The sequence below is a fragment of the Pinus tabuliformis genome, chromosome 4_1 (genome assembly GCF_031772625.1).
Source record: "Pinus tabuliformis cultivar Carrire ecotype Pingquan chromosome 4_1, CPIR1, whole genome shotgun sequence".
In the NCBI taxonomy this organism is placed as follows: domain Eukaryota; kingdom Viridiplantae; phylum Streptophyta; class Pinopsida; order Pinales; family Pinaceae; genus Pinus; species Pinus tabuliformis.
Window position 1 is genome coordinate 183,936,844 of NC_142303.1, and position 12,300 is coordinate 183,949,143.

Here is a 12,300-nt window from a genome sequence, read left to right on the forward strand (position 1 = left end):
ATATCACCAGGTACCAATTGAACCCTCAGATGTGTGGAAGACTGCCTTCAAATCCAAGGAGGGCCTCTTCGAATGGTTGGTCATGCCTTTCGGATTGACGAATGCTCCTGCAACCTTTATGAGGCTAATGGATGACATCTTGCGGCCATTCACCAACTCCTTTGTAGTAGTATACTTGGATGACATTCTGATCTTCAGCCAGAGTTGGGAAGAGCACCTCCACCACATCCGACAGGTTCTCCAAACACTGCGGCAACACAAGCTATGTGCCAATTTGGAGAAATGCACTTTTGGCATGACCGAGGTCCAGTATCTGGGATACATCATTGATGAACAGGGGGTGCATGTCGATCCAGCCAAGGTCCAAGTCATTCGGGATTGGCCCTCTCCAACCACTCTAACAGAGCTCCGCAGCTTTCTAGGTCTTGCCAACTTCTACCGCAGGTTTGTGTTGGGATTTTCTCATATTTCTTGGCCCTTGAGTCAAGTCACCAAGGGCGGGGCGAAAGCAAAATTCTTTTGGTCTGAATCTCAACAGAAGGCATTCAGGGAGTTGAAGGATCGCCTCTGCACGGCACCAGTGCTCGCGTTACCAGATTTACAACAACCATTTGAGGTCGAGACAGATGCCTCTGACTATGCTATTGGGGCAGTCCTTACTCAACATGGACATCCAGTGGCATATCACAGTGAAACACTTTCAGACACAGTCCGGAAGTACCCCACTTATGATAAAGAGATGTATTCCATTGTACAGGCCTGCCGACAATGGAAGCATTACATTTTGGGGAAGGAAACGGTCATCCACACAGACCACCGACCTCTGCAATTCATACAGACCCAAGGGAAATTGCAGAATGATCGCCATCAGAAGTGGTCTACATACCTGCAACAGTTTCACTTGAATATCAAGTATAAAAAGGGCAGCACCAATAATGTTGCAGATTGCCTCAGTCGACCACCGATCATGGCGCTAACCACCGTGCTCAACTCTTGCGGGCACGAGACTTCTGATTGGCCACTTCTCTACAAAAGCGACCCAGAATTCGGCCACACATACCAGACACTCTTGGAGGGTCGGCAGGTTGCAGATTTTCACCTCCAGGATGCCCTATTATGCCACCTCGGTCACCTTTGTGTTCCTTCAAGCGAGCGTGCCAAGATGATTTGGGAAGCACACTACAGTCGGGCTGCTGGGCATTTCGGGGTCGAGAAAACAGTGGCAGTACTGCAAAACTATTTCTATTGGCCGAATCTTCGACAGGATGTTGGGAAGTACATCCGATCATGTACTGCCTGTGCCATTGCCAAACCGACCATTAAGAAGCAAGGCCTCTATACCCCGTTGCCTACCCCTAGTCGACCTTGGGAATCCATCTCCATGGATTACATGTCAGGCCTTCCTTCCACTAAGCATGGAAATGACTGTGTTTTTGTGGTCGTCGACAGGTTCTCAAAGATGGCCATTATGATGGCCTGCAAGAAGAATATCACAGCAGAAGCCACTGCTAAACTCTTCTTTGAACGAGTGTGGGTGCACTTTGGGATCCCACAGTCTATCATCTCAGATCGGGACAGTCGGTTTCTCAGCACATTTTGGTCCAGTCTCTGGTCAATGCTGGACACCAAACTCACGAAGTCCACAGCCTTCCATCCTCAAACTGATGGCCAGACAGAGGTTGTCAACAGGATGATTGTGCACATTCTGCGCATGTATAACTCAAAGCATCCACGCACATGGGACGAGAGCCTCCCCTATGTTCAGCACAGCTACAACCGAGCTCTTCACAGCTCCACTGGCCATAGCCCTTTTCAGGTGGGTTTAGGATTCCAGCCACTATGCCCCATTGATGTGGCCATGCCACTTGCAGCTACTCACATGAATTCAGCTCATGTCCAGTCCGAAACAGATAAGGCCACCAGCTTCATTGAGCGCATCCAACATATTCGCCAGCAGGTCCATGACATTCTTGAGAAATCAAATGCCAAGTACAAGCAGCGACATGATCAACACCGGGTGCCACACAAGTTTCAGGTGGGCGACAAAGTCTGGTTGCATTTGCAAAAGGAACGCCTTACTGGAGCCTATCGGAAATTGAGACCACTTCGATATGGTCCTTACACCATTACTAAGGCTATGGGAGACAATGCATTTGAGCTCAGCATTCCCCCATTCCTTGGCCTGCACCCAGTGTTCAATGTGGACCGCCTTCGGCCATACTTTCCACCATTGCTAGACACATCCGACATTGCAGAACAGCTCAAACCCACAGAATTAAATCCAGATTGCATGGAACAAGCTGCAACTGATCGGATCATGGACACACAGATCAAGAACACTCGCCAACAGCATATCCAACTGTATCGAGTTGTCAAAGCAGGCCAACTCCTTCAGCAGGGCAAGTGGCTCACCAGGGAACAAGTTCAGCAGAGGTTTCCTCATCTCATGGAGGAGCTCAACGCAATGGGGACCATTGCTTCCTAAGGGGGGAGGAATGATCCAGGTGGATATTGGTGGCCACCTGCAAGGTCCACCTGGACCCCCACCATTGTCTTTCTCAGCATTTTCAGTTTCCTTAATTGTAGCACAGTTTACTATTTTTAGCAGTTTTTCGGGTCCTGAACTTCCGGAGCCGTTTTGAGGCCCTAAACGACGTTTTTTTGGAATTCTGGGGCGACCGAGCCCTATATTGCCTCCCAAAGTGGTAGTACTCGGATAGATCTTTCTAACGAGCTATCGTACGCGTCAAACGGAGATCGTATGCCAAAGTTACGACCCCGGGAAATTGATGTACCAATTTACCCAAACGGGGCCCATAATTTGGCGTTTCATCTTCTAGGGTTAGGTTTCGGTATGTGAAGGGTTTTCCATTGTTTCTCAACAATAAATAGGCCTTCGAGCCTCATTGTAATACAGTTCAGAACAGTTCATAGGCATGTAGCCATCACATCTCTTCTCAGAGATAAGCTACCATCGCCCTAGCTAGTTTATTGCCATTTCTGTTTGTAAGCATATGTCAGTATTTTCCATTAATGAAATGAAGTATTATTTCCGCTGCATCTTTGTGTATATGGTTATCTCTGTAATTTGTTGCGTTCCTGCTTAAATCTGGATCATCGAGACTGCCCAACTCTTGTCCATGCTCACAGTTGCCTAGTTTGAGAATAATGCTCAACAACATTGTGGCGAGTTTCCTTGACCCATAGTCTTGATTGGGTCAAGTGGTCAGTTTAGCCATAGTTGTAACTATGGGTGAATAAAGGGAATAGGGGCGAAGGTTGAGTTGATGCCACCCAAGGGTGAATAGACGAGATAGGGAAAAGGCTAAGCCAAGCCATCGCCATTAAATACCAACCTTCAATCGATTACAGAGTCTATATGCCTGAACACGTTCTTGATTGCAGATTTCTAGAAGAATCAAGATGTGGTGTAAGAGGACAATTCAGAGCATGTGATGGGATATGAGAAGACCTTCGATTAACAAATCATACTTGGCTTGAGAATGGAAAATAGGAGAGTGTATCAAGATGCCTGAAAATTCTAGTTGTTTCTCTTCCATGCTAATGGACCACTATATGGCAAGCCATGCAACAAGTCATATGATCGAGAAAACATCTAGAAGCCACATGAAGCAAAAGGGAGAAAACGCTGCAATGACATGGAAATGAAAAACAAATAAGCCCATAGAAAATCATGAGTCTAATGCAAAGAAAAAAACTTCGAGAAAAACCTTTCGCTCAAGCCCTCCATACCCATATTTAAAAATATATTAATAGCTAAAAATAAAATTTTAGTGTGGACAATGTGGTCTATAAATAAAATATTTAAATGTCCATGTTAAGTAAAATATTTCTATGTCAACTATGTATATATTATGTATGGTTTAGAGAAAAAAACTAAACTATGTATATATTATATAAAGCAATTCAAAAAAAAAATCAATTAGTTTCATTATTCTACATTTTGGCCCTTTTGAGGTATATTTATTGGTCAATTTTGTTTCAAATCAAACAAAGATTTATTGGAATTGCAAATTTAAACCATGTAGTCTATGCAATTCAAGTGTCCATGAGATTTTCAAAGATTAAATCCATTTTTACATGAAAAATGCAATTAAGCAAAACTCACTTTACTCATTCAATTAAATTTCCAATTTAAAAGTTCCTTTTTATTTTACAAAAATGCTTTAAGTTGAATAAATTTATCTTGTAACCATAATAATCATTAAATAAATGGTAAAAAATTGAAAACTCTATAAATTAAAAATTAAAATAGTTAATCATAATAATTGATAGAAAATTTTATAATATTTAAAAAAAATAGTAAAATAAAATATATAAATTTAATTTTATCTTTAATTTTTTAAATATTTATAAAAATAAAACACAAAAGAAATTATTTTTAATATATTACCAAGATTTTTTTTTTTTTTTCTAAATAAGTCTACTTCTATATTAATACAAAAAAAGTACAGCAATGCTAAGGCCTTGAAAGTTCCAGCCATAGAGGGGGCATTCTAGCAAAAATTTGCCTGACACTTTGAACATGAATCGTGCTGGTCTGTATTCGAGCCGCTACTAACCCAGAACTTTGTTAACATTTGACCTGACATTGGGACGTATTCACAGGACCTACTTAAGCTTTGCCATCGATGGGCATTTTTATAGGACTGCATACAAAAATTGAAGTGACCTTTGACAAAATTGAAGTGAAGTGACCCTTTACAAAATTGAGAGGACTGCATATAGAAAAAACCTTGAATATTCTTGAGAATGCTTGAAGATTCAGGAGCTTGAGCATTATCAGTCTTCATTGGAGGTCATAGGTTCTTCTTCAACAATACGACACCCATATTGATCAGAGTCAGTTGAAGCCGAAGGATGAGCAGCTGAGGTCGACGAAATGTTTCCTGAGGGCGCTTCTGGTCCCTTGTTAACCATATGGCCTGCAGTCGCCTTTCAAGGTTCAATTGCTGGAGGTTGCTTGGGTTTTCCCTGCTGTTCGCCGGAGGAGCTGCCTGATGAGCTTCTGCAGAACCCACAGCATTCTCAACAAGTTCAATAGCTATAGAAACAAGAAAGGAAGCATTACCCAGAGAGAAGGGAATCCGGAATCTAGTTGTGTGTGACTGTGAGTGATGCTTACCGCCCTGAACTCGTTCCAGCCCAGTTCCTCTTCCTCTGCTACGAGTGGTCGAAATTCTGAAGCTACTGAAGTCCGAGGCCTCTGAGGTGGGATCCGACGAGGAAGGAGAGCACCGCTGAGATGTTCGTCCTCGCCCACCACCTCTTCTGTAGCCCATGCGAGGCCGCTCGCGAGGCATTACGAATTTAGCAGGGTGAAGAGTCTGTGCTTGAGGAGTATGAAGGCGAGAGAGGGGCTTATCCTTGGATAAAGGAAAAAGAACAGCGGGGTCTGGCAGCTCAGTGAGGAGTAAACGCACAGAGGCAGGCCGGAGGAAGGCTTGTGCCGGAATAGTGCGAGGTTCAATGACCGTCGAGTAGCAGTGGGAGGACCAGTATAGGCTGGAGCAATGGTCAGGGATTAAAAGGGAAAGCTCAGACTTGAACCAGACCTGAACCAGACCTGGCAGGAGGACATGGGCTACCGTCGAAGGACTCCTCGTAGCCTCATCCGGAACCCAACTGCAGGTGCACAGAATGAAAACCAGAGTGGGGAGAAAGCGCAAGACCATATTGTTTATGTCGTGGAGCAGACAGAGCGCATTCAAGACAGCCCTAATGGCATAAGCGCGGTGAAATAAATCCATATCACGTCTAGTACAGATGGTGGCAGTGTGCTGCCACTTACCGTTCAGCGCCATCCTGTTCCAGATCCTTCGATCTTTAGTCACCCGCATCTGGGAGCGAGTAATCCTGTTGCACCAGAGCGGTGCATTCATTTTTGAGTTGATCATCATTGGAATCACTAAGAGGGCCAGAGAAGTGAAGAAGCTGTTGTTTGACCCCTTGATTGGCCATTCTATCCGCTACTTTGTTGGGTGTGCGTCTTATGTGATTGAATGTGATGCTTCGAGGTGTCCGCAGCCGTTCCTCCATTTGCTCCAATCTGCTAAGTAATCTCCAGCTTGAGGCTATTTTAGCTGCTGGGGAACCTGCTTGAATTCTGATGACCGAAGCGATTATTATTAGGGAGTCTCCTTTGACTTCAAGAGGATAAAATTTTTTTTGCTCTGCTATGCAGATTCCTTTCAAAATTCCTTCCAGTTCTGCTGCATTGTTGGTGTCATTGCCGATGTTTCCATAATATATGTATTTGATTGTGCCCTTTTGATCTCTAAAGACCCCTCCATAGCTGGCTGGTCCGGAATTGCCCTTTGCTGCTCCATCAAAATTTAGTTTGAACGAGTTAGCAACAGTGGGGGACCAATGTAGAGGAGAGGAGGAACTGGTATGGGATCTGGAATTGTTATGGACCAGCGGGGAAAATTCCATATTCCAGGCTTTTAAGAGGAGGCGTTCCTGAGGGAGCTCTGGCAAGTCCGCTGGTTGCCATTGTTTCATGGCCAAAGTTTCTTGGAGATTTTTCTTAAGGAGAAGCCATAGCAGGTCGATGGGTTTGCTGGTGTTATTGAAGACTCGGTTGTTTCTCTTTTTCCATAATATCCAGTATAAGAAACCTGGGATAAGGTTCCACAGCGTGTTTAAGAGAGAGCTTTGGAAGGGTTGCTTTGACCAATTTCTGATGGTTTCTACAATATCTCCCTGACATTTTCCAGATCTTCTGTTGCATTGATCAATCTTCTCCCATAATTGAGTGGCGAGAGGACAAGTGTCCATTAAATGCAAAGCAGTTTCTGCATTGAGGTTGCAGTTAGGGCATCTAGAAGGTCCCATGAATCCTCTTTTTTGCAACCTGTCCCATGTGAGGATTCGTTGTTTGCATAGAAGCCATAAGAAAGTAGATACTTTAGGCCATGTTCCTGGCTTCCAAACCTGGTCCCAAAGTATGTCCTTGTTTGCCTGCATGGGTGAGTAGCGTAATTGATGTGCTTCCTTGGTGGAAAACATTCCTTTAGGGGTATATCCCCAACGAAGTTTGTCCTGTTGATCTAAGTGCTTGATTCTCCTTTGATTTAACTCCTGCTCAATTTCTGTGTAAGTTTCTCCTTGCCAGTTTTCCTGCCAAGTGCTTGCTGATTTCCAGCGCTGAAAGTCATGGGATGACTGTTGTTGCCAGAATTGATGAACGTGGATAAGATCGGTGTGATGCATGTGTGCTTGCCACTTTGGTTTGTGAAAGAGAGAGGCCATCTTTGGGAGTTGTTGCCAAGAATCCTCCCAGAATCTGGCAGAGGTGCCTGAATGAACTTCCCAAAAATTGTGCTCTTGTATGAAGGCACTGTGAAGCTTGGCAGCGTTCCAGATCAGGGAGCCTGTGGAATTGGGGCATATTCTGATGAGGTCCTTCCATTGACTTCCTGGCACATATTTTTCTTGCCAGAGCCTAGCCCAAGGAGTGTGTGGTTTGGAAATCCAATTCCACCATATTCGAGCTCCCATTGTGTTATTGCTGTGGAAGGGATCCCGAAGTCCTAACCCACCGACTGCTTTTGGTTGGCAGACTTCATTCCAGTTGACCAGAGCCCATTTCATGTTGAGATCAGAGGAGCCCCACAGAAAGTTTCTTTGCAGATTGCAGATGCATTTGAGGACCCATTTAGGCGCAGCTAGGATGGAAAAGAGATAAAGGGGCATGGCCTGGAGTACAAATTTAATGAGGATAAGTCTGCTGGCCATATTGAGTGAGCGAAAAGTCCAAGAGGAGAGCCTTGATTCCAGCTTGTCTATGAGGGTTCTCCAAGAGGCGTGTTTAATGGCTGAATCCAGGAGAGGAGCTCCCAAGTATTTCGAGGGAAGCGAGGCAATGGAATAGCCCAAAATTCTAGCTATGATTCTTTGAGTAGGGGTAGGAGTATGAAAGAAGAACAGCTGGGATTTGGCTGCATTGATTGAGGTACCTGAAGCTTCAGAAAAGAGGGAAAGCAGTGCTTTAAAGGCTGAAGCTTCTTGAGGAGAAGGATGACCGAAAAGCATGGTGTCGTCAACAAACTGTTGGTGGGAAAATGGCTGCAGACCATGTAAAGAGATGCCCTTCAAGGAGTGGGAGGAGATAGCAGAATGAAGCAAACGATTGAGCCCCTCTACCATTAGAGCAAAGAGAAAGGGGGAAAGGGGATCCCCTTGACGGATACCACGGGAAGGATGGAAGGGCTTGGATGGCGACCCATTGAGCAGAATAGAGTAGCTGGGTGAAGAGATGAGGTTCATGATCCACCTTGTCCAAGTTGCGCTAAAGCCAAACGCCATTAACATTTGATGAATATAATTCCAGCTAAGTTTATCAAAAGCTTTTGAGAGATCAAGCTTTAGAATCATACCTGGCTTTTTAAGAAGCTTTAGAGAGTGTATCACTTCATTTGAGAGGATTATGCCGTCCATGATTTGTCTCCCTTCTACATAACCTGTCTGTTCTGGCGAGATAAGAAGAGGGAGGAGAGGTTTAAGCCTGTTGGCTAGAACTTTTGATATGAGTTTATAGATAACATTACAGAGTGCAATCGGCCTGTAATTTTCGGGCATGTTTGATTCATCCCCTTTGGGAATTAGTGCCAGAAAAGTAGAGTTTAACAAAGGAAGCATCCAATGCATGGATCTTGATTCCTCCACTAATTCCCAGACTTCTGTACTAATTAGCTCCCAAAATTCATGAAAAAAATTGGCAGTGAACCCGTCAGGACCGGGTGCTTTGCCATCTTTGAGTTGTGCCATAGCTTCTTCCACTCCTTTCATTGTGATGGGTTGAAGCAGCTTGTCATTATGATCCTCCGTAATGATTTTGGGAATGAGCTGTGTGATTTGTTGGATAGCATGATTTCTACTTTCTGGTCATTCTCTTAGGATTTCTTGGAAGTATTCTTGGAATTCCGTTTCCATTTCTTCGTGCGTTTCTAGCCTTTCCCCCTGCCTGTTATTGATAAATGCGATATTGTTATGCATCCTTCTTTGAATTGTGGATCTGTGGAAAAATTTCGTGTTTTTCTCCCCCTCCTTAAGCCATCTAATACGGGATTTTTGCCGCCACAAGGTTTCTTCTTGCTGCCTGCGTGTCTCAATTTCCTTCCAGAGGATCTGCTCTTGTTGCGCCCTGTCTTCTGTGCGCCCTTCCAAGATGATTTTCTGTTGTACAGAGCTCATTTGTTGCTCCAGCTTTTTTCGTTGCTCAAATATATTTCCAAACTGAGTACGATTCCAATCTTTGATCACTTGTTTGAGGTTTTTTAGTTTCTGTTGGAAGTGGTACATTTTAGCTCCTTCAGGGGGTTTGAAGGTTTTCCAGGCTTCCGTGACCATAGCTTTGAAGTTGGGGTGTGAGAACCAAAAGGCTTCAAATCTAAAAGGTCTGTTGCTTTGTGTGCCTGGGCATGTCCATTGTAACATAATAGGCCAATGATCAGAACCTCCTTGAGGCACAATAGAGGCATGAAAATCCCCTCCAAGGTGTATAGCATTATCCGAAATGAGAAAACGATCCAATCTTGAGGCGATATGCTGAGATCCCTTGCGCTTATTGGTCCATGTATAAATTCCATTTGAAGTCTGAATGTCCATTAGTTGGTTGCTCTGTATGTAATCTCTGAAGCCAATACTATCCCCTTCTAATTTCGATCTACCTCCACTTTTTTCCTCCAGTGTCCTGATGATGTTGAAATCACCTCCACCGATCCAGAGAGGAAATTGTCTATTGGAATTGAGAGCTGTGAGAGTATCCAGGAGAGCCAATTTCTGATTTAAATGTTGCAGAAAATAAACATTGGAGAGATGACCATGAATATTTGTTCCTATAAGGTGAAAAGTAGCTTGGATGAGGAAATGAGAGGCGTGGAAATCTTGTAGGGTGAGTATTTGTGGATTCCAGATGATCGCTAGTCCTCCGGAGGTACCAGAGGCGTCCACTGAGACTGAACTACTACCTGACCAGATTTTCCTCAGAACCTTTTCTAAGGTGGTACTATTACTTTTTGTTTCTTGAAGAAAAACTATAGTTGGCTTTTCTTGCTGTATCAAATTTTTTAACATTCTATGTTTTGAGGCACTATTCAGCCCTCTTACATTCCAGGAAATGAGCTTCATGAGGAACAATGGGGTTGGGATTTGTAGAACTTTGTCAACTTAGGGAATCTCCCAGATTCCATCAGTATTTCGCCTAAGATGATGGTCCTTTGCAAGTCCGTTTTTCGCCTTCTTTTTTTTGTTTCTCTTAGGATTTTCTTTCCATCCCATGGGCTTCCTGTTTGTATTCCTAGGCATTTATTGTGTTGCGCTTTGCTGAGAACTCCTTCCAATCTTTCAGTCTCCCAAGGAGGAATTGTGTTGTACTCTTTTTGTTTACAAACTACTTCCAGTTTGAGTATATCTGGACCTTCCAAGCTTTTCTTCTCTGGATCTTCGTCCATTTTTGTAGGAGTACTTTGATTTCCCTCCATAGTGTTGTCCTGAACACTTAGTGCTAAAGCCGCATCCAATTCCATTGAAGAAGACTGAGCTACCTTCTCAGGTGCCATTATCTCAGACAAAAGGGGGAAGGTGAGGCTAGAAGGATCGGAAGCAGGGGAAGGCTGAGAGACTTTGGAGCTTTGGGGGGGGGGGGGAGGAAGCTCATGAATAACGTGGGTGGGATCTGTGATTTTTTCTGAAGGATCAGGGGGAGTGAGGATCGTAAATCTGTTATGGGATTCAGGCATATTGGAGCTATTAGGGGCAGCAGGGGATTTCTTTGCATGACGGCGTCGAGAGGGGACTTTGGTAAATCCTTCAGAGTCCTTGGTGGGATCATTGGCTGGGGGTTTGGAGTGAAGATTGAGGGGGCAGTCCCTGAAAAGATGGCCATGCTCATGGCATTTCTGACATCGAAAAGGAATGTGCTCATAATCTAGAGATTGTATCCATTCAAAGTCGTCGTGGAAGAGACTTACCGAGTCTGCTAGAGCTTTGGTAAGGTGCATTTGGACATAGATCCAGGCATAAGAAGTGTATCTACGCGTTTTGGTTTCCTCAGCAGCTTTGATGAAGACCCCCAGGCTGTTGCCTATATCCTTTAGTGTCTCCTCTTCCCAATATTCTGCAGGGAGGGAGTACATTCGAATCCATACTGGAGCCCAGCTGAAGTCTTCCTTGTCTGGGTTGAATCTTTCTTTCCAATCTCTTAGGTATAGACTAGAAGAGTTGAAGAAATATGGTCCCCCTTCAAATATACGAGATTTGTCCTCCAGGCAGTTGAAAATTGCAGTGAAGAAGCCTTTGGGGCCAAGCTGCAGAGTGACTTGTCCCTTTGGCTTCCATTTTGAGGCAATCCAGCCATGCAAGGCTTTTTCAGTTGGCCAGAATCCGAGGAATTTGCCTATGAGAGCATGGTCCTTCATGAATTGGATTTCGCCATTGATTCGCTGGCTGGGGAGATCGACTTTGATTCTTTCAGCAGTTTTTGGTATGCATGTGGCCGAAGTCGCCTTTGGTTGTGACGTAGGGGCCTCTTGATTTTCGCCTGTGTCTTTGCCCTTATCATCATGTGTCGCAGCGATTTCATCTTCAGTGATGACCAGATCTGGTCCTTGATCTGTTTCCTGAGTACTTTCTGAGTTGCGCAGAGGATCTTTTTGCAGCGGGATGTCAAAAGATGATCCGAAATATGGAGGGGGGGAGGTTCCCGCCCCTCCCGGGGGCGTGTTCATGGAGAAACTTTTGCTAGAACACCGTGGAATGACGAGTAAGGATTGTGGGGAACCAGGGTTTCTGGTGATGACTCAAAGATCACACAGAACCATCATCCATTTCCTTGGTCAGATCCACCATTCTCTATTACCAAGATTTATTAAAATTAAATTAATTAAAATAAGCTTTATTAAAATTAAATTAATTAAAATAAGCTTTATTAAAATTAAATTAATTTTGAAATTTCATATTGATGTTTAAAACACATTGTTTCAAAATTACATTTACCTTAAAACGAAAATAAAAATTATTATAAAAATTAATAATTTTCTTATTAAAAAAACATTCATATTAAATTAAATTCATTTTTCATTTATTCCAATTAAACATAACACATTCGAATACTCTCTAATTAACAGAAAATCAAAATTGAAAAAAAAATATCATTTAAATATATTATCAAATATTTTGTTAATTCTAATGGGCATTACTCTGCCAAGCCAAAAAAAAAAATGTTATAATTGATCCAAAAAAATCTACAAGGATGACATATAGATCAAGAGCTCA

The 12,300-nt window shown here is 43.4% G+C and overlaps 1 protein-coding gene across 1 annotated transcript; it reads right to left on the reverse strand.

Moving 5' to 3' along the window:
• Window positions 1-8,910: 8,910 nt before the first annotated feature.
• Window positions 8,911-11,753, reverse strand: LOC149174818 (uncharacterized). Its single transcript, XM_089420973.1, has 2 exons — window positions 10,422-11,753; window positions 8,911-10,080 (listed from the first exon to the last, which is right to left on the reverse strand). Exons 1-2 carry the CDS (start codon window positions 11,751-11,753, stop codon window positions 8,911-8,913), a joined length of 2,502 nt encoding a protein of 833 aa, XP_089277099.1.
• Window positions 11,754-12,300: the final 547 nt, after the last annotated feature.

Coding starts and splice junctions, on each gene's coding strand:
- LOC149174818 (XM_089420973.1), bottom strand. CDS start 11,753: ATGAACACGCCCCCGGGAGGGGCGGGAACCTCCCCCCCTCCATATTTC. Junction 10,081..10,421: donor CAGATATACTCAAACTGGAA/GTAGTTTGTAAA, acceptor AATTTGATACAG/CAAGAAAAGCCAACTATAGT.